The sequence below is a fragment of the Nerophis ophidion genome, linkage group LG01, assembly GCF_033978795.1.
Source record: "Nerophis ophidion isolate RoL-2023_Sa linkage group LG01, RoL_Noph_v1.0, whole genome shotgun sequence".
Lineage (NCBI taxonomy): Eukaryota > Metazoa > Chordata > Actinopteri > Syngnathiformes > Syngnathidae > Nerophis > Nerophis ophidion.
In genome coordinates, this window is record NC_084611.1 from 70,101,312 (window position 1) to 70,122,569 (window position 21,258).

A 21,258-nucleotide genomic window follows, 5' to 3' on the forward strand; every position below is an offset into this window, starting at 1 on the left:
TAAGTCTGTTAGCATGCTAATGTTGCTACACTGAAATGACTTCTTTGCCTCTTTCACCCGAAAATCCCAATGGAGGACTGCGCTACCAAAGCAAAGATCATTACCGCAGTGTGGCAATATTACAAAGTTGAGCAGCCAACAAGTTGCATGCAAACTTTGCAATATCTCTGTTGCGAAGGGTGGGTCACATGCTGGGTGTTATAATAAAACAAGCAATTTAATTATGCGCTTGAAAGCCCGCCATCCATCCATTTTCTACCGCTTGTCCCGTTCGGGGTCGCGGGATACAATGAAGTTACTGCGGTTAAAGCTAACAAGGCTGGACAAAAACAACCAACGCTGACAGATGAATTCCAGCGAAAAGAAACGTTTTAACAAGAACCCCAATTTAACATAGGCATTTGTGGTAAAGTAATGGAGATCACCACTGAGATCAACTGCTCTCAGTGGTGAAGAAAATAGGATTTCACCTGGTCGTAAATACATGACCGAAACAGATTTTCCTGATCTGTACGAGACTGTTAGCCAACTCATCTCCACTCTGTCAGCTTCATGTCAAGATATTTGGAGCAGTAATGTCACATCTTTATCAGTGATTATCTTAACAGCGCATTGGGTTGGCCAGGGGACTAGAGTATCTATTAGATAGACATCATTAGTAAGTTTTCTTGCATATTACAGATTTTCTATGTAGGAAATGCCTTCCAAAGCATCTTAAAAATTGTAAAAACTCTTGAACACCCAAAAGGGCACCCTTAATTCCTCCATATTTGTTTTACCTTGCTGGGATTCCTGATATCAAAACTTAGTGCCAGCTTTGACATCAAAATTTCAACTATACGTCATTAGATTAAGTAATTCTGCTCTTTTTTTTCTTAAATGTTTTTTGTTTTTTTCCGGCATAATGTCCCCAAATTACTCCCTGGCCATACTTTAGACACCTCCGAAATGACCAATAAGAGTTAGTTTGCTGGGGTGGGGGCAGCACGGATCAAACTTAAACATTTTAAGAGAGCTGACTCCGTCCGAGGCTGCTTACTAAACAGCATTTACCAGGTGGCTGACATAAGACCAAGTTGATATTGTTCAATGCCTTCTACCCCATATATGGCACTGTCAAGGCCCTGAGTAGCTCTTTCAGCATTAGAATACTAAATCCACAGTGCAAGAGGAAGCAATACCGCAGGTCCTTTCTACCCACAGGCACAGGACTTTACAGTGCACTTATTTGATTACTGTAATATTTTTTCTTGGTGAAAGTGTTTCATGTTTTATTTTATCTTTTATCTAAGGGTATTTGTACAGTTTTAAAAAGTAAAAATAAAAGTGTTAAATCCAATTTGAATTTAAGGCATTCAAATGTCTACAATTCTCTTAAAAGGTCTTGAATACGATTTTGAAAGGTCTTAAAAATCTATTGACGTTACTTTTATTTAAATCATGCATAAACTTCAGTCGCGGAGGGCGCTTGCGCCTATCTCAGCTACAATCGGGTGGAAGGCGGGGTACAGCGCCCCCTGCGACCCCGAAAGGGAATAAGCGGTAGGAAATGGATGGATGGATAAACTTCAGTCTCGCTTTGAAATGTTTCGATTTTTGAGGACTAATAACATAACTACACAGCGGAACTAACTGTGCTGCACGATCAGAATTTATCGAACACCAGCAGCTAGGGTTGTACGGTATATCGGTATTAATATAGTAGCCCGATACTAATGAATCATTTTCGGTACTACGCAATAAAGTACTATCTATCTATCTATCTATACCATCTCTGAAAAGTACCACCATAGTGATACCAAGTACAGTTGCGTATCTTGTCGATACTACTATGATTATGTCTATTTTTTGGCATCGCATCTTCTTTCGTTTTTTTTTAAGTTTATATTATGTTATAAAGGCAGGAAATATGTCCCTGGACACCTGAGGACTGTGAATACGACCAATGTATGATCCTGTAACGACTTGCTATCGGATTGATGCCCAAATTTGTGGTATCATCCAGAACTAATGGAAGGTATCAAACAGAAGAATAATGTTACAAAATGTAACACGGAACGACACAGGAGGTCCTTCATACCGACAGCCATCAGACTGTATAATGCATATGTTCCTTCTTGACTGCACTTAAATGTAAAATATATTTATATTATTCATATATTATATATATAATATATGTCATACATTATTTATTATTATTATTGTTTATTGTGAGCGAACTGTGGTGCTGAATTTCCCTCAGGGATCAATAAAGTACTTTCTATTCTATTCTATTCTATTCTATAAGTGATTTTTACATTTGAACAGAAGTGTAGATAGAACATGCTAAAAAAGAAAGCAGATATTAAAAGTAAATGAACAAGTAGATTAATAATTAATTTTCTACCACTTGTCCTTAATGTTGACAAAATAGAAGAAAATGACACATTATGTTACTGCATGTATCAGCAGCTAAATTAGGAGCCTCTGTTTGCCTACTTACTAATAAAAGAGAAGTTGTCTTGTATGTTCACTATTTTTCTTAAGGAAAAACTTGCAATAAAAAACCTATGTTTGACGTACCGCAAGATTTTTAGTTAAAATAAAACCAATAACGCATTTTTTTGTGATCCCCTTTATTTGGAAAATTACCGAAATGTATCAAAATAATTTTGGTACCGGTACCAAAATATTGCTATCGGGACAACACTACCAGAAGCTATTGCTGTGCGTGCGCAGCTGTGTGTTGACAGCTTAGTTAGCATAGCAGTGGAGAAAACTTAACGAAAGCTCACTGAGAAGACAAATTACTTGCAAAGGATGGGTAAGTAAAAGTTCAACGATTCGTGTCGCCTGAACGATCAATTTAATGCATGGTTGAAGCCGGTGCATGGAAACGTATAAAGTGTTTAGTACCCAAATGTGCAGCCATCGAGGAGAAAAGGGTTTGTAAACATGGCAGTGAAAGGGAATGGAATGATAATGTAAAAGTAAAAAATCTGGGATAAGTCCGTGTCAAAAGATGCTGAAATGCCACAAACACTTGCACAACTTTACAAAGGTAAACGTAAACCTTCACTCCAAAGGAGTGTTAAAGGCCTACTGAAACCACTACTACCGACCACGCTGTCTGATAGTTTATATATCAATGATGAAATATTAACATTGCAACACGTGCCAATACGGCCGGTTTAGATTACTAAATTGCAATTTTATATTTCCCGCAAGGTATCCTGTTGAAAACGTCGCGGAATGATGACGCGTGAGCGTGACATCAAGGACTGTCAGGAAATATTAGCTCCGCACCAGTTACGGCTAAAAGTCGTCTCTTTTCATCGCATAATTACACAGTAATTTGGACATCTGTGTTGCTGAATCTTTTGCAATTTGTTCAAATAATAATAGAGACTATAAAGAACAATGCTGTTGGTGGAAAGCGGTGTATTGCAGCTGCCTTTATCACCGAGACACAGCCGGTGTTTCTTTGTTTTTAACACAGAGCGGTCAAGCGAACATGTTTCTCTACGTCAACCAGCATGTTTTTGGATGGGAAAATTGTGATATATATCTTACCGGAGACATCATTGGAGGTTTCGTCCTCCTGCAGTAACTGTTTTAGAGGCAGCTGTGAGCTTGGCTTCTCTCTGAGACACTGCGCGTTCACCGCAGCCATCCGACCTCGAGGTATGTCTTTACAATTGTTACGTTTATACTGGGGGAAGGAGACGGCACGACATCAGGAGGTCTAGCTCAAAGGTTTTATTTTGGCTTGATGAGTACATGGGGTGTGTATGCAACTATGTGTGTGGATGCAAGGCTATGTGTGGAAGTTACTCAAATATAAGTTACCTGGGGTTGTTGTAAGTGTGTGTTGATTGCAGTAGCAAACAGGTCCAGAAGGGTGAAGCGAGAGAGGTCCAAAATCCTAGCGAGGTCCGTGGAGGCAAGAGAGAGACGTCCAGAGATCCAGGTGCAAGCGCGGGGGGTCGAGGGTCCAGGGAGGCAGTCAGAGTCCGGGGAAAGAATTTAGCAGGTGAGACGCACCGCTCACTGCAGAGACACGGAGGTACTGTGGGAATAGCAGACGACAAGGACAGATAAGAACTAGGCACGAGGGAGACAAAACGAGCAAGAGAGAGGGACACAGGTGAGGAGCCAGAGCCGTGAAGCTTACTGAATCAAAAGGTTGTTCCGGCATGGAGCAGTCAGTGGCGTGAGTTTTTATGCCGCTGCCTCTCGTCAAGACCAGCTGCGTTGATAGGTGATTGTCGGCAGCTGTGGAGGCGCATGGCTGAGGTCTGCGCGGCACGTGCGGGGGCGTGTCTTGCTGTGCGAACAGCGGGGCCTCTAGGTGCTACTGCTGGGGAGGGAGAAGCAGATGGCGTGTGCATCATAACAGTGCCCCCCCTCTTATGCGAGGCTCCCGACGAGCGCCGGAGAGCTCCAGGGTTGGCTTGATAGAAGTTCTTCAGAAGGGAGGGATCAGCAAGGTAGGAGGCCGGCACCCAGGATCTATCCTCTGGACCATAACCCTCCCAATCTACCAAAAATACCAGACCCCTACCTTGCCGACGGACCCCAAGGATCTCCTTGACGGTCCAAACTGGGTCACCGTTATCCAGAATTCTAGGAGGGGGCGGAATAGGGTCAGGGGAAGAAAGTGGAGAACTACAAACAGGCTTAATTTGGGATACATGGACCACCGGATGTCGCTTCCCTGAGGGGGGAAGAGACAGACGAACAGATGCTGGGTTGATGATGGCCTCCACCGTATATGGTCCTACAAACCGCGGTGCAAGTTTACGGGAAGGTACCTGTAGGTGGAGATCTTTGGCCCGTAACAGGACTTGTTGTCCAGGAGTGTAGGATGGAGCCGGAATGCGCCGCCGGTTGGCACTGCGGCACATTCTTTCGGAGGCCCTCAACAGGGCAGCACGGGCGGTTTTCCAAATCTGACGGCATTTCTTGATGTGCCTACGAGAAGAAGGGAGGGCCACTTCGGCCTCTTGTTGGGGGAATATAGGGGGTTGGTAACCGAGGGAGCACTCGAATGGTGACAAACCTGTGGCCGAGCTCTTCATAGAATTGTAGGCGAACTCGACCCAGGGCAAGAACTTGCTCCAAGAGGCAGGTTGGCGGGCTGTAACACAGCGTAGCATGGTCTCAACACATTGGTTTGTCCTCTCTGCTTGGCCGTTACTCTGTGGGTGGTATCCTGATGTAAGACTGACCGTAGCCCCAATCCCCTTACAAAATGACTGCCACAACCGGGAAGTGAACTGGGGGCCACGGTCAGACACAATGTCCATGGGAATGCCATGCTGCTTAACCACGTGAGTGGTAAGGAGGTCGGCCGTCTCGGAAGAAGAGGGAAGTTTAGGCAGAGGGACAAAATGTGCGGCTTTGGAGAAGCGATCAACGATGGTAAGGATGGTGGTGTTACCTCGGGATGAGGGAAATCCAGTGATGAAATCCAGCGCGATGTGTGACCAGGGACGACCGGGGACAGTTAGGGGGCACAGCAGGCCCGCCGGCGGTCTGTGGGAAGACTTGTTACGAGAACAGGTACTGCATGCTGCGATAAACTCACGTATATCCAAAGCCATCGACGGCCACCAGAACCGCCGTCGAATGAAGGAGAGTGTGCGTTAGAATCCCGGATGGCAGGCGATGATGCTGGAATGCCCCCAGTCCAGGACCTTGGCGCGTAGTTCTCGGGGAACAAAAAGCTTGTTGGGGGGTCCGCCCCTAGGTCCGGGATTGGAGCGCAGGGCACGCTGAACCTGGTTCTCCACTTCCCAGGTGACCATGCCGATAATTCGGGCCGGAGGAATGATGGTTTCTTGAGAGACGGTGCAGGCGGGCTCCTCCGAGAATTTCCGGGACAAGGCATCAGCCTTAGTATTGCGGGAGCCCGGCCTGTACGAGAGGACGTAGTCAAACCGGCAAAAGAATTGGGACCAGCGGGCCTGACGGTCATTCAGCCTTCTAGCTGACCGGACATGCAGGAGGTTGCGGTGATCTGTGAGGACCTGAAATTGGTGTTTGGCCCCTTCAAGCCAGTGTCTCCACTCTGTCAAAGCGCCGTGGACTGCCAGCAACTCCCTGTTACCAGCATCATAGTTACGTTCTGCAGGCGAAAGGCGTCTGGAAAAATAAGCACAGGGATGGATACAGTTATCTAACCTGGAGCGCTGAGACAACACCGCCCCAATCCCTGAATCGGAGGCGTCCACCTCAACAATAAATGGGCAGTCTGGGTCAGGATGAACAAGGATAGGGGCAGAGACAAAACTCCTCTTGAGGCTCCAAAAGGCCCTCCCGGCCTCTGGGGTCCACTGAAAGGGAATGTTGGTAGATGTGAGAGCATGGAGTGGTGCGGCCACCTTACTGAAATCCTTAATGAACCGTCGGTAAAATCCCGCAAATCCCAGGAAGCGCCTTAGCTCCGTCCGAGTAGAAGGCTTGGGCCACTCCACTACTGCTTCCACCTTCTTGGGGTCAGCCTTGATATGACCGCTTTCAATGATAAAGCCCAGAAAGTCAACAGATGTTGCGTGAAACTCACATTTCTCGGCTTTCACGAAGAGGCGGTTTTCCAGGAGTCGCTGAAGAACGACGCGGACGTGTCGGTGATGCTCCTGTAGATCCTTAGAAAAAATTAGAATGTCATCCAAGTAAACAACAACAAACCGATCGATCATGTCTCTTAGAATGTCGTTCACAAGGGCTTGGAAGACAGCAGGTGCGTTTGTGAGCCCGAACGGCATGACTCTGTACTCAAAATGGCCCAGATGAGTATTGAATGCCGTTTTCCACTCATCACCCTCCTTGATGCGCACCAGGTGGTAGGCATTACGTAAATCCAACTTTGTGAAAATGGTGGCAGGGGCGAGGGGCTCAAAGGATGAGCTCAGGAGGGGTAATGGGTATTTGTTCTTAACGGTAATGCAATTGAGTTGTCGGTAGTCAATACAGGGTCTTAAAGAACCGTCCTTCTTGTTAACAAAAAAAAACCCTGCTGCCACCGGTGACTTGGATGGGGTGATGATTCCGGAGGTGAGAGACTCAGAGATGTAGTCACTCATGGCTTGCTTCTCAGGGAGGGACAGATTATACAGACGGCTGGACGGGAGGACCGCGTTGGGGATCAGGTCAATCGCGCAGTCATAGGGTCTGTGGGGTGGAAGAGAAAGAGCTTGTTCCTTGCTGAAGACAGCCGCTAGGTCATGGTACGCCAAAGGAACACGGGATAGATCGGGAGGTGGTGAAGTGGGCTTGAGTCTGCAAGGGGGAGCTACTGCAGACCTGAGGCAGTGCGCGTGGCAGGAAGTGCTCCATGCCAGTATTCTGCCAGATGACCAGGATATATGGGGGTCGTGCTGACAAAGCCAGGTGCGGCCGAGGATAAAGGGGGCTAATGGGGCATCCAGTACCCAGAGGCTGATGGTCTCAGTATGGTTGCCTGAGAGGGTCAATGACAGGGGTATAGTGCGGTGTTTGATGGGACCTAAAGGGTGTCCGTCCAAAGCTTGAGCGGAGAGGAAGGTATCGAGAGGAACCATGGGGATCCCAGTTCTTCGTGCATATTCAAAGTCGATAAAGCTGTCGTCTGCCCCGGAGTCCAAATAGGCCCCAACTGATAATGTCCTCGAGTTCCAGGCCAAGGTCGCAGGAAACAGTATGCCAGGATCCATTCTCTCCCTCTTTAAGGTGGGGACGGCGGTATGGCTCACCAGCATACCTCTTGGTTGGGGAGCCAGGTCCCTCGGTCGCGAAGGACAGTGGCGGATGATGTGGGCCGCAAGGCCGCAGTAGAGGCAGAGACGTTGCCGGAATCTTCTCTCCCGTTCCTCAGTCGACAATCGAGACCTGCCTATCTGCATCGGCTCCGTGATAGTAGCAGGGGACATAGTCGGGGGAAATGTCTGTCCTGCAAGACAACGGTCGGCAGGTCGAGGTAGGGGGGTCAATGTGAAGCTGGAGGGGTTTTGGTCTCTTTCTGCGGCACGTTCCAACAGTCTTTGGTCGAAAAGCAGGGCCAACTCGATGAGCTCCCGGCAGGAGGAAGGTCGGTCCCGCAGCAAGCCGTCCTTTATGGTCTCGCTAAGGCCTCTCCTGTAAGCGCTCTGTAGTGCCTTGTCTCCCCATTCGCTGTCAGCTGCCAGAGTGCGGAACTCTAGAGTGTAAGCGGCTACGGAGCGGGAGCCCTGCCGGATTGTGTGCAGCCTTGTGGCGGCGTCCCCAGCATCGACTGGGTGGTTGAAGACTGCGAGGAACTCAGTACGAAAAGCAACGTAATCGGAGCTCAGTTCCAAAGTCTTATTAATAGCTGCTGTGGCCCACTTCAATGCCGGACCGGAAAGCAGTGAAAACATGAATGCTATCTTAGCACCATCTGTAGCATAACGGGACTGTTGGTGTTGAAATATTAACTCACACTGTACCAGGAAACCTCTGCAAAGTTCAAAGTCCCCCTCGAAAGATTTAGGACTGGCAATCTTGGGTTCCCGAAGTTGAGGCTGACCCCCTAGGGAAGGTGTCGTTGGGGTGCTCGTGTCAGGCGTGGAGAATGTCACCTGGTTTGGACTGAGGGTGTTCACTCTAGCCTGCAGGCGAGAGATGGAGACATTCAGATGGTCCTCCAATTCGGAAAAACGATTCTGGTGTTGCTGGAGTACTGTCGACATGGCAGACATCTCAGGTGTCGAGGGGGCTCGGGACAGAGGGGTGGCTTGAAATATCTGCGTGCCGTCTGGTTCCATCATGGCCGGAACAAACTGTTACGTTTATACTGGGGGAAGGAGACGGCACGACATCAGGAGGTCTAGCTCAAAGGTTTTATTTTGGCTTGATGAGTACATGGGGTGTGTATGCAACTATGTGTGTGGATGCAAGGCTATGTGTGGAAGTTACTCAAATATAAGTTACCTGGGGTTGTTGTAAGTGTGTGTTGATTGCAGTAGCAAACAGGTCCAGAAGGGTGAAGCGAGAGAGGTCCAAAATCCTAGCGAGGTCCGTGGAGGCAAGAGAGAGACGTCCAGAGATCCAGGTGCAAGCGCGGGGGGTCGAGGGTCCAGGGAGGCAGTCAGAGTCCGGGGAAAGAATTTAGCAGGTGAGACGCACCGCTCACTGCAGAGACACGGAGGTACTGTGGGAATAGCAGACGACAAGGACAGATAAGAACTAGGCACGAGGGAGACAAAACGAGCAAGAGAGAGGGACACAGGTGAGGAGCCAGAGCCGTGAAGCTTACTGAATCAAAAGGTTGTTCCGGCATGGAGCAGTCAGTGGCGTGAGTTTTTATGCCGCTGCCTCTCGTCAAGACCAGCTGCGTTGATAGGTGATTGTCGGCAGCTGTGGAGGCGCATGGCTGCAGTCTGCGCGGCACGTGCGGGGGCGTGTCTTGCTGTGCGAACAGCGGGGCCTCTAGGTGCTACTGCTGGGGAGGGAGAAGCAGATGGCGTGTGCATCATAACAACAATCTCACTAAAACACTATTAAAACAATAAGCAGATAAGGGATCTTCCAGAATTATCCTATTAAATGTGTCTATTTACATCTGAAACGCTCACACTGCCGCTGCCCAGAGCCGTCGCTTTTTATTTTATTTTATTATTATTTTTTTCTTCTAATCCTTCGCTATCAATATCATCATCCACGAATCTTTCATCCTCGCTCAAATTAATGGGGAAATTGTCGTTTTCTCGGTCCGGATAGCTCTTGCTGCTGGAGGCTCCCATTAAAAACAATGTGAGGTCGTGAGGAGCCCTCACCCTTGTGACGTCATCGTCTGCGACTTCCGGTAAAGGTGAGGCTTTTTTATCAGCACCAAAATATCGTCGATATTCTCTACTAAAACCTTTCAGCAAAAGTATGGCTTTTTATCAGCACTAAAAGTTGCGAACTTTATCGTCGATATTCTCTACTAAATCCTTTCAGCAAAAATATGGCAATGTCGCGAAATGATCAATTATGACACGTAGAATGGACCTGCTATCCCCGTTTAAATAAGAAAATCTAATTTCAGTAGGCCTTTAAGTGGGTTAAGTGGCGCCAATTGCTAAAGGAGATGAATGTAAGTTATTTAGTAGTGAAATCATACTATTACATACAGTAAGCGCACGCTCATTTCTCTGTTGTTGTAGTGTAATCAGCAGTAAAACTATATATTAAAAAAAACATAATTCTCTTATTTCTATTTGTTCCAATAATTTCAGGTCAGCTTCTCATGCTTAATCTTTTCTCCAAGTTTATACAGCAACTGACATTAAAAGCGGTTTTTGGTTTAGTGTTTACATTCATCTTATTGTGGGGCGAGGAACGCAATGGAGATTTGCCAATGTCATCTTGTCATGCCTAAATAAAAAATACTTGTGTGTTAGCCATACGTTTTCAAAAAAGTCACAAAAAAATGGTAAAAATGTATCTATACACACCAGATACAAAATGAGCTGAGCACATTTTAGCACATTATTCACATCCAAATTCTGTTTGAGGCTTGCAAGCCATAATCGCCTTCCTTCTTTTTAGACAATCACTCTGTCTGCACACACTGTTTTTCACAACTTTGTGCAGATACAGTAGTACTGTAGATGTTAGCACTTTGCTCAATTCTGACAGCCGAAAAAAACATTACCAAAGTAAACCAATCATCTTTAGCAGAGATGTTAACTGTACCTTTCACAGACAATATACTGTATTGCTGTGCTTTCCTTTACCTTTGCCGATGTGGATGTTACATGAAATCACTTGGTATGAAGCACATTGCACCTTTTGCAAGAAAACACTTTTATGACAATCCCATCCATCCATCCATCCATCCATCCATCCATCCATCCATCCATCCATTTCTACCATTTTCCAGGTGGCAGGGGGTGCTAGAGCCTATATCAGCTGCATTCGGGCGGAAGCCGGCGTACACCCTGGACAAGTCGCCAGTTCATCACAGGGCCAACACAGATAGGCAGACAACATTCACACACTAGGGCCAAGTTAGGGTTGCCAATCAACCTATGGCAAATCTGAAAATTGGCTGCTACGATGTTTGCTCATATTTTTTTCAATTACTTTATACTAGAGACGCTCCTGGCGTATTTAGTTTGTTTATCCATTTTGTTTTCCAATGTGAAAGAGCAGGGAATTAATTGATATATTTAAAATTCATTCTCCTGTGATGAGGTGGCGGCTTGTCCAGGGTGTACAGTGCCTTCCGTCCGAATGCAGCTGAGAGGCTCCAGCACCCGCCCCCGCAACCCCAAAAGGGACAAGAGGTAGGAAATGGATGGATGGAAAATTAATTCTGGACCTCTGATTTTACTTTGTCGTTGTATTTTTTTGTCTGTATGGATGTGAAATGGTCTTAAATTATTTTCAAGGTGGTCTTAAAAAAGTATTTAAAAGTGTTAAATTTGACATGTTGCAACCTGCAGAGACCTTGTCTATACATATTAGTGCACACTATGTAGTATTTATTACTGTTTTTTTGTCTTTCATGTTTTACGTCTGCTCCCGTATGTAAAAAAAAAAAACTGCACTACAACAATGTAATTTCTCCATTTTGGGATACATACAAGTCAATTCTATCCTACACTTTGTCATCTATAACACGAAACTACCATCAGGTTTTGTCTAAACATAATGTGTAATGTCTGATTTTGGCCCTTTGTATTTACAAAATTTAAAAAATATCACAATGGCCCTGCATACTTTGACTTTTTGTTATGTGGCCCTTGCTGGAAAACAGTTTGGAAACCCCGGTTGTACATAATGGATCACTTCACTAAAGGTGGGCTCTGCACTGTGCAGCACTTTGAAAATGACTAATAAGAAAAAGAGTTGTCTATAAAGGAGAGTAATGGAGTTTTGAACAGATGTTTCATATATAAACATGAGTTGGGAAATTGTGTTAGATGTAAATATAAACGGAATACAATGATTTGCAAATAATTTTCAACCCATATTCAGTTGAATATGCTACAAAGACAACATATTTTATGTTCAAACTGATAAACGTTTTTTTTTTTTCAAATAATCATTAACTTTAGAATTTGATGCCAGCAACATGTGTCAAAGAAGTTTTGAAAGGTGGCAATAAATACTGATAAAATTGAGGAATGCCTATCAAACACTTATATGGAACATCCCACAGGTGTGCAGGCTAATTGGGAACAGTTGGGTGCCATGATTGGGTATAAAAGTAGCTTCCGTGAAATGCTAAGTAATTCACAAACAAAGATGGGGTGAGGGTCACCACTTTGTAAGCAAATTGTCGAACAGTTTTAGAACAACATTTCTCAATGAGCTTTTGCAAGGAATTTAGGGATTTTACCATCCACGGTCCGTAAAATCATCAAAAAGTTCAGAGAATCTGGAGAAATCACTGCACGTAAGCAATGATATTACGGACTTTTGATCCCTCAGGCGGTACTGCATCAAAAACCAACATCAGTGTGTAAAGGATATCACCACAGGGGCTCAGGAACACTTCATAAAACCACTGTCAGTAACTACAGTTGGTCGCTACATATGTAAGTGCAAGTTAAAACTCTACTATGCAAAGCCAAACCCATTTATCAACAATATCCTGATGCGCCGCCAGATGGACTGATGCAAAGTGGAAAGGTGTTCTGTGGTCTGACGAGTCCACATTTCAAATTATATTTGGAAACAGAGGACGTGGTGTCCTCCGGAAGAAAGAGGAAAATAACCGTTCGGATTGTTATGGGCGCAAAGTTCAAAAGCCAGGATCTGTGATGGTAAGAGGGTGAATTAGTGCCCAAGACATGGGTAACTTACACATCTGTGAAGGCACCATTAATGCTGAAAGGTCCATACAGGTTTTGGAGCAACATATGTTGTAATCCAAGCAACGTTATCATGCAAGACAAGTGTTACAACCGCGTGGCTTCGTAAAAAAAGAGTGCGGGTACTTTCCTGGTCCGCCTGTAGTCCAGACCTGTCTCCCATCGAAAATGTGTTGCGCATTATCCATCCATCCATCCATTTCCTACCGCTTATTCCCTTTCGGGGTCGCGGGGGGCGCTGGCGCCTATCTCAGCTACAATCGGGCGGAAGGCGGGGTACACCCTGTACAAGTCGCCACCTCATCGCAGGGCCAACACAGATAGACAGACAACATTCACACTCACATTCACACACTAGGGCCAATTTAGTGTTGCCAATCAACCTATCCCCAGGTGCATGTCTTTGGAAGTGGGAGGAAGCCGGAGTACCCGGAGGGAACCCACGCATTCACGGGGAGAACATGCAAACTCCACACAGAAAGATCCCGAGCCTGGATTTGAACCCAGGACTGCAGGACCTTCGTATTGTGAGGCAGACGCACTAACCCCTCTGCCACCGTGAAGCCCGTGTTGCGCATTATGAAGCGTAAAATACGACAGCGGAGACCCCGGACTGTTGAACGACTGAAGCTCTACATAAAACAAGAATGGGAAATAATTCCACTTTCAAAGCATCAACAATTAGTTTCCTCAGTTCCCAAACGTTTATTCAGTGTTGTTAAAAGAAAAGGTGATGTAACACAGTGGTGAACATGTTCTTTCCCAACTACTTTGGCACTTGTTGCAGCCATGAAATTCTAAGTTAATTATTATTTGCAAAAAAAAAAATAAAGTTTATGAGTTTGAACGTCAAATATCTTGTCTTTGTAGTGCATTCAATTGAATTTGGGTTGAAAAGGATTTTCAAATCATTGTATTCCGTTTATATTTACGTCTAACACAATTTCCCAACTCATATGGAAACGAGGTTTGTAAAACACCAGTGTATGAATGTCTAAAAACGGGAAAAAAACGGTTACATCTAATTTGTATTATGAAACATTGAATGAAGTTGAAATTCTGAAGGCGGACCCTCCCAGTCAGTAGTGTCATGAGAGACAGACAAATTCAAGTACTAATCTGGTTCATGGAGGAAGGACAGAGGATGCTGTCCTCATCTCATTAGCACAAATGTTGCTAAGAGATCTGGCGGCCTCGTCTTGCTCTTTACACTCTCTGTGAACTCTTCAGACTTGTAAGCTGGTGCCAAACGAGACAAGAGGAAACCTTTTCTTAAAAAGAGACACATTTGCTCGGGGGGAAGATTCTGGGCATGTTTAACAGTGACATTCAAAGGGAATGCCAGAGCCACAACACCTAACTGTGAGACCATTTTGACCAATTATGTGTGTGTTTTAACAGAAAACAAATATGTAAAAAGCATAATAAATAACAATAAATTGGCTCATATAAAAGATTCACATGCACTGAATCAATTAACATTCTCCAAAAAGTTGGCTTAAAAAGGAATGTGTGAAAAAAACAGTCTGGACATCATGATGTTAAAAATACTTTTGTTTGACTCTCTGAATCCACATTCAGATCTATTAAATAACGGTGGACTAGACCCTTTGGAACATATTACATCATCTGACCAAGACATTTTGGACAATTACATTTGTCCGACTTTGTGGGAAGAGTTTAGAGAAGACCCTTTTCTGTTTCCAGTGCACAAAAGTCCATACAAAGCAAGCTTGTGTGGAAGATGAAAGACTTCCTAGAGGAGTGGAAGCTGTAAAGGAGGACATCCAGTTCTACACTGGAGCTACGGTACCTTGGTCAGGTATGATGCATTATGGGAAACTTAGGCAGGCTCAGAACCAGAGCAGTCATTAAATAATACAATGGTATCTTCAACTTACGCGCTAAATCGGTTCTGCTACGTAACTCTTAACTCGAAACACTTGTATCTCAAATCAATGTTGAAATGAATTGAATTGAAATCTATTTAATTGGGGCTTGCTCCTCCAAACCATTTCACAGGCATTATAAAACGACAGCAAACATGTTGTATAAAAAAATTGGACCGAATTTCTAGGCGAGTCAGGGCGTGGAGGGGATCCGGTTTGGTGGCTGCAGGATTAGGTCTGTGCTTTTTGCAGATGATGTGGTCCTGATGGCTTCATCTAGCCAGGATCTTTGGTCTCACTGGATCAGTTCGCATCCGAGTGTGAAGCGACTGGGATGAGAATCAGCACCTAAAAGGGGAAAAACACCAGCATTTATAGAATCAGGTGAAGGATTTATCACCAAGCCCAAAGAAATTGCTAATTACTTCAACAATTATTTCATAAGTAAAGTTGATACTATAAGAAATGGCATGCTGCCTGTAAGTGGTATTCTATCTGAGTCACTTATTAAAAATGATATCATGCAGGACAAAGAATGTACATTTGAATTCTCAGTCACCAATGTATTGGAAATTGAGAATCTATTGTCTGAATTGAAATCTGACAAACCTTGTGGTCATGATAATATAGATAGTAGACTTTTAAAGTTGTCAGCTGGAATAATAGCCAGTCCGATATGCTATATTTTTAACTTAAGTTTTAAAGAAGGAATCTATCCTCAAGTATGGAAGGTCGCAAGAGTGACTCCTCTACCAAAAAATAGGAAAGAAACATTCACTGGATTAAATAGTAGGCCCATTAGCATTTTACCAGTATTAGGAAAATTAATGGAAACAATTATATTTAAGCAAATTCAAAAGTATTTCTCTATAAATAACATTCATTCAGACTTTCAACATGCATATAAAACTGGCTATTCAACATGCACAGCTCTCACACAAATAACAGATGACTGGCTAAAACAAATTGACAGTAAATTATTAGTTGGCACAGTGCTACTAGATTTTAGTGCAGCTTTTGATATTATTGATCATAAACTACTACTTATAAAACTGTCTGCTTATGGTTTTAAACTCTCAGCGATTAACTGGATGAAAAGCTACCTAGTCAACAGACAGCAATGTGTCATGTTCAATGGAACCCTTTCAAATATTAAAACATTATATTGTGGTATTCCACAGGGAAGTTGCCTGGGACCTTTATTATACTCAATATTTGTAAATGATATGTCATGTATTTTAAAGAATAGTTGCTGTGCAATTTACGCAGATGACACAACAATATATGCACATGCAGATAATTGCACCGACCTGAGCACTATACTACAAGATGAGGTCATGCGGATTTCAAAATGGGTTACAGAAAATAAGATGAAACTTAATATTTCCAAAACAAAATGTCTTGTTATTTGCTCAAAACATGCTCATAGAAAGGAACGCATATTAAATGTTTCTCTGAACGGAGTTCATGTTGAACAAGTTAAAGAGGCCAGGTTGCTGGGAGTTACAATAGATGAGAGACTATCTTGGGCCACTCACATTAAAAACATAGTAACAAAAATGAGCAGAAGCATTTCAATCATAAGAAGAAGTGCCTATTTTTTAACTAACACATCTATGAAGCAAGTTATACAATCCCTTGTATTGTCACATATGGACTACTGCCCAGCAATCTGGTCTAATGCATCTAAACAAGATCTAAATAAAATCCAGCTTACCCAAAACAGAGCTGCCAGACTAGCTCTCCATTGCTCATTTAGGACTGGCATTGAGATCATGCATCATGAATTGTCATGGATGAAAGTTGATGAAAGACTGGCTTGTAGTTTGATTCTATTTTTAAAAAACATCTATACATACCATAAACCCTCATATCTGTATTCTCAGCTCTTGCTTGCCAGTGACAGTCACAACTACGGTACCAGGCTAGCCCAAAGAGGTGCTCTCACTCGTCTTAAACCCAAAAGTGATGTTTTGAAAAAGACTGTAATGTATCGGGCAATCACTTACTGGAATAGACTTCCACAATATCTGCTATCAATCACCAGCATAGTGGGCTTTAAGAATAAACTAAAAGGAGAAGTATTGCGTAAAGAGATTATTTTAGATTGTACCTAATGTCATGACTGTTTTTATTGACTATTGAATATTTTATTGATTATGGGATAAGCAGCAGAAAATGGATGGATGATACTTTTTCGTCACTTATTGTTTGTCTTTGGTACACTAATGTGTTTTAGGCCATTGGTTCTTTGTTTTATTTTTGCAAAAATGTATACAGTATATCTATTTTTATATTGCTATTTTTATCTTTGGTATGAAAATTATTAAGTAACAACATCTATTAGTATTTTTTGGTTCTTTGTTGTTGCTATTTTTGTATTATGACAATTTATTATTGGATCATGTTGTACTGCATTTTAATCGTTTGTTCTGTGGTTGTGTGATGTTTTTTGCCTGGACCCCAGGAAGAATAGTCTCCACTGCGGTGTAGACTAATGGGGATCCTTAATAAACTAAACTAAACTAAACTAAACCTTCAAGTCCGAGTCCATGGTTCTCGCCCGGAAAAGGGTGGAGTGCCATCTCCGGGTTGGGGAGGAGATATTTCCTCAAGTGGAGGAGTTCAAGTATCTCGGATTCTTGTTCACGAGTGAGGGAAGAGTAATGCGGATGCTGTATCGATCTTTTGTGGTGAAGAAGGAGCTGAGCCGGAAGGCAAAGCTCTGAATTTACCGGTCGATCTACGTTCCCATCATCACCTATGGTCATGAGCTTTGGGTTATGACCGAAAGGACAAGATCACGTGTACAAGTGTCCAAAATGAGTATCCTCCGCCGTGTGGCGGGGTTTTCCCTTACAGATAGGATGAGAAGCTCTGTCATCCGGGAGGAGCTCAAAGTAAAGCCGCTGCTCCTCCACATCGAGAAGAGCCAGATGAGGTGGTTCGGGCATCTGGTCAGGATTCCACCTGAACACCTCCCTAGGCACGTCCGACCGGTAGGAGGCCACGGTGAAGACCCAGGACACATTAGGAAGACTATGTCTCCCGGCTGGCCTAGGAACGCATCGGGATCCACCGGTAGGAACTAGACGAAGTGGCTGGGGAGAGGGAAGTCTGGGCTTCCCTGCTTATGCTGCTGCCCCTGCGACCCGACCTCGGATAAGCGCAAGAAGATGGATGGATGGATGGATGTTGTATAAAAAATTACAATGATATAAAAACTAATATTTTGATAATAAATATTGTATAACAACAATACAATACAATGTACTACTAACAATTACAGTAGTTTTACCAAGTAATGTAATGATAATGTCCAGAAATGTATCTTGGAGAGTAGACTTCTACGGTCTGTCCTTGCAGCTGCTTATTTGTCATACACATCATCAGCAGATTTTTCATATTAGTGAGAACAGATGTTTTAGTCGGATCTTACGGGGTTCACCCTAGCATTTACAATGCATACTAATGGCAGGGATGCTTGTAACTCAAATTTTTGCTTGCCACTTAAAGCCTATAGACAGCTCTTATCTTAAAACACTCTGAAATTTGGAGCGCTGATAAGTTGGCGCTATGATTTCATACACCTCCACCGACTATACTGTATATGAAGGTATAGCAAAGAAGCAAAAAGAGGTGTGAGCAGAGGTGATAGCCGCCGTGCCATACAAAATAGTCTTTATAGCAGCAACAAAATCGACACCACAATTCATTTTTCCCATGCCATGCCACCATTAATCCTGGCATCATTGACATGCAAATGCCGAGTGTGACAGCTCCCCGGGCTTGGCGGGGATCAAGTGGCTCACTTTATTATACTGTTGTCACGCCGGCCCATTATTTGCTCTGAGAGCAGGGCTGGAAGGCCCGCTTACGTTGCCATGTATAATTCATGCCTAAATTCCTGACTGTCAGGTTAGACAGACAGAGTATTTGTGTGTGTGTGTAGAAGAAAGGAAGATTTTTGACAGATATTCTGCGCATCACAAGACACTTGATTAGGTACACCTTCACCATCTAATGAGAGCTAATGAAGACAATTAATGGAATTGGAATTTTGGCTTCCCACAATCATAGAAATATTACAATTGAAAAAACAAAACAATTGATGAGCCACGCAACGTGCATGCAAATTCTAGCAAGAACAAGCATATACACACACAACTCAACTCTTTTGGATGTGATGTTACCGACATCATCGATGTAAGATCAATGAACAAACAGGACAGCAGTAACAACTTGTCAGGCTTGCCTAAAGTCATCTCCTTACATGCAGACCACCCATCTTCAGAATCAAGCACTGTGCAAAAAAAAGTATCCTACACAAGCATTATGTACTTAAAGGATTTAAATACATTTACACAATTATTATGCTTTGACTTACTGGTCAAAAATGTCCAAAGGTGTATTGCATTGTGCTGGGTGATATGGCTGAAAACTCTATCACAATATTTATTTTTTTATATTGGTCAATATCGATAACTATTGATATTTTTTATGACTTATGGAAAATATGGACCACGAGAAAAATGTCAATAATGTAAACATATTTATTCTAAATGTAACCTTCTTTGATTATAATCTCCTTAGTTATTAAGACAGAAAGGAAATGCCAACACGACCATGGGAAATAATCAAACAATCTATCAATGTTAATACAATTTATAAAATCACAATAAACACTGAACAAAAAACTCTTTAAACTAAGATGGAAAGAAAATTAATATGTAAGAAATGTTCCATAAAGTGTAACAAAATGGTGCATTGTGTCATGTCTTTGTGATCATGTTTTGTTTAGTTGTGTTGGATTACTTCAAGACTCCATTAGGTCCTGTGTTTTCACTCCATTGTTTTGTTTCCATGCCTACCAATCAGGTCACCTGTCCTCACAACTCACGCACCTGATTCATTTGAACTCACGCACCTGTTTTCAAGCACCACAGCACTATATAATTCTGTAGTTGCCAGGCAGTCAGCCTCGCGACATCACCTCCTACACACCCATGTAATCCATGCCGATAATCCTTGCTCTTTCTCGGTCCAAGTAAGTTTTCGTTAGTCGTGCTATAGTTTGTAAGTTTTATTTTATGTCCATAGTTTTGCCTTTGTGATAGTCTTGTTTTCTTAGCCAAGTTTTTGATCCTCTGCTGAGAGCGTGTTTCGTTTGTTCCTTTTTTTTTTCGAATTAATATTAAAAGGTGTCAGTACCTTCATATCGTGTCCGATCCAGTCGCTTTTCACCACGGGAAAACAAACCACACCATAGTCCACGCCGTGACACATTGTGTGAAAATGTTTTGCAGGTTTAATGCCAGGAGGTTATGTGGTCCGTAACATTTAATTTGGTCTGTTATTTTTATTAAAGTACGTAATTATTACTTAAATATTATTGGACATAATTAATTATTTTAAAGTGGCACATGTGTTGTATTTTATGATTTACTTTATTTATACACTCATGCACTTTAGTTCCTACCTGTTGTTTTCGCACATCTGCATAGGGAGGGTTGAAAAGATGAGCGCAGCGGTCTAGATCCGTTTGAAAAAATCCCCCAAAAACTGCCATACTGTCAAGGTGACTTCTCCTGTTATATCGACAATTGTTTTCGGTCAATGCAGCAATAACTTTTATTTTTTTAATAAAAAAAAACTGCAATACCGTCGAGGTGACTTCTCCTGTTTTATCGACATTTTTCTCGCTAAATGCATCATTCACTTTTAATGTTTTTTCTCGCTGTATGCATAAAATCAACTTTGAGAAAGCAAAATGGCGCAAGAAAACTGGATTAGCGTGTGCCTGTTTTGCTACGTTTACCAGTGCCTTTGTTCATGCAACCCACCATGCTTAATTTTTTCAGGTTTATTTAGATCAAAATATATATACGTATGTATGTATGTATGAGTGTGTGTATACCTCGAACGTTTTATCGAACACATTTTATTTTGAAATGGATTACATCGCGATATATATTGGGATCGTTTTATCGGCCTCGCCCTAGTATTGCAAGAAAAAATGTAAGGAATACTGCATTTGAATAAAACATTTTTTTATGGTTTATTGTGTATTAATCAAACAAAAAGCACATTCCTTGATGGTAAAATACGAGTAAATAGTAAAAAACGGAATTACAAAAAAGTTTTAATGGAAAAAATTATTATTATTTTTTTATATTATTTTTCATTTATTGTTATTATTTTCTTTACTGTGGTATATTCATGACTAATTTATAGCCTTTGTTCTTTTAAATTACATTGAGTTTTGGTGGTACAATAAATATTTATGTTATCAAAACAATGAATAATCGTGTTACTAATTGCGATTTCAATGTCAATCAAAATAAATGTGGTTATTATTTTGCCATTACCGTCCAGCCCTTAACCTCCTTGTGTTTCCGTGCCAGCGCAAGTGAGTTGTCATAATCTCCTCAGACTTTTTCATGTCAAGTAATGACATCTTCGAGAAAGATGTTGCATGTAAACATTTGCTTCTGTTTATCAAGCTCCACCATCAGGACATGGGGAAGGCTGTTGAATTCATTTTATGGAAGAGTGGTTGTCAAAATCCCGCTCTGGACGTCTGC

General features: G+C 42.8%; 1 protein-coding gene and 2 long non-coding RNA genes across 6 annotated transcripts in view; 1 reads left to right on the forward strand and 2 right to left on the reverse strand.

The window, feature by feature from the left end:
* The window catches only part of LOC133558443 (platelet-derived growth factor subunit A-like), a 30,588-nt gene that overhangs the window by 2,285 nt on the left and 7,045 nt on the right, over positions 1 to 21,258 (forward strand). For 2 of the 4 annotated variants that reach the window (XM_061909833.1, XM_061909828.1), the window contains 2 exons: positions 11,161 to 11,252; positions 14,493 to 14,607. The exons of 1 other annotated variant lie outside the window; for it this stretch is intronic. In XM_061909833.1, the coding sequence (XP_061765817.1) occupies positions 11,161 to 11,252; positions 14,493 to 14,607 (207 nt within the window). The remainder of the gene's footprint in view (positions 1 to 11,160; positions 11,253 to 14,492; positions 14,608 to 21,258) is intronic. One more of the 4 variants, XM_061909841.1, reaches the window with a different exon arrangement.
* Positions 3,724 to 4,269, reverse strand: LOC133558500 (uncharacterized). The gene is made up of 2 exons (XR_009807975.1): positions 4,154 to 4,269; positions 3,724 to 4,048 (listed from the first exon to the last, which is right to left on the reverse strand). It is a non-coding gene; the product is annotated as an uncharacterized LOC133558500 (long non-coding RNA).
* LOC133558489 (uncharacterized) lies at positions 8,806 to 9,453 on the reverse strand. Its single transcript, XR_009807974.1, has 2 exons — positions 9,236 to 9,453; positions 8,806 to 9,130 (listed from the first exon to the last, which is right to left on the reverse strand). It is a non-coding gene; the product is annotated as an uncharacterized LOC133558489 (long non-coding RNA).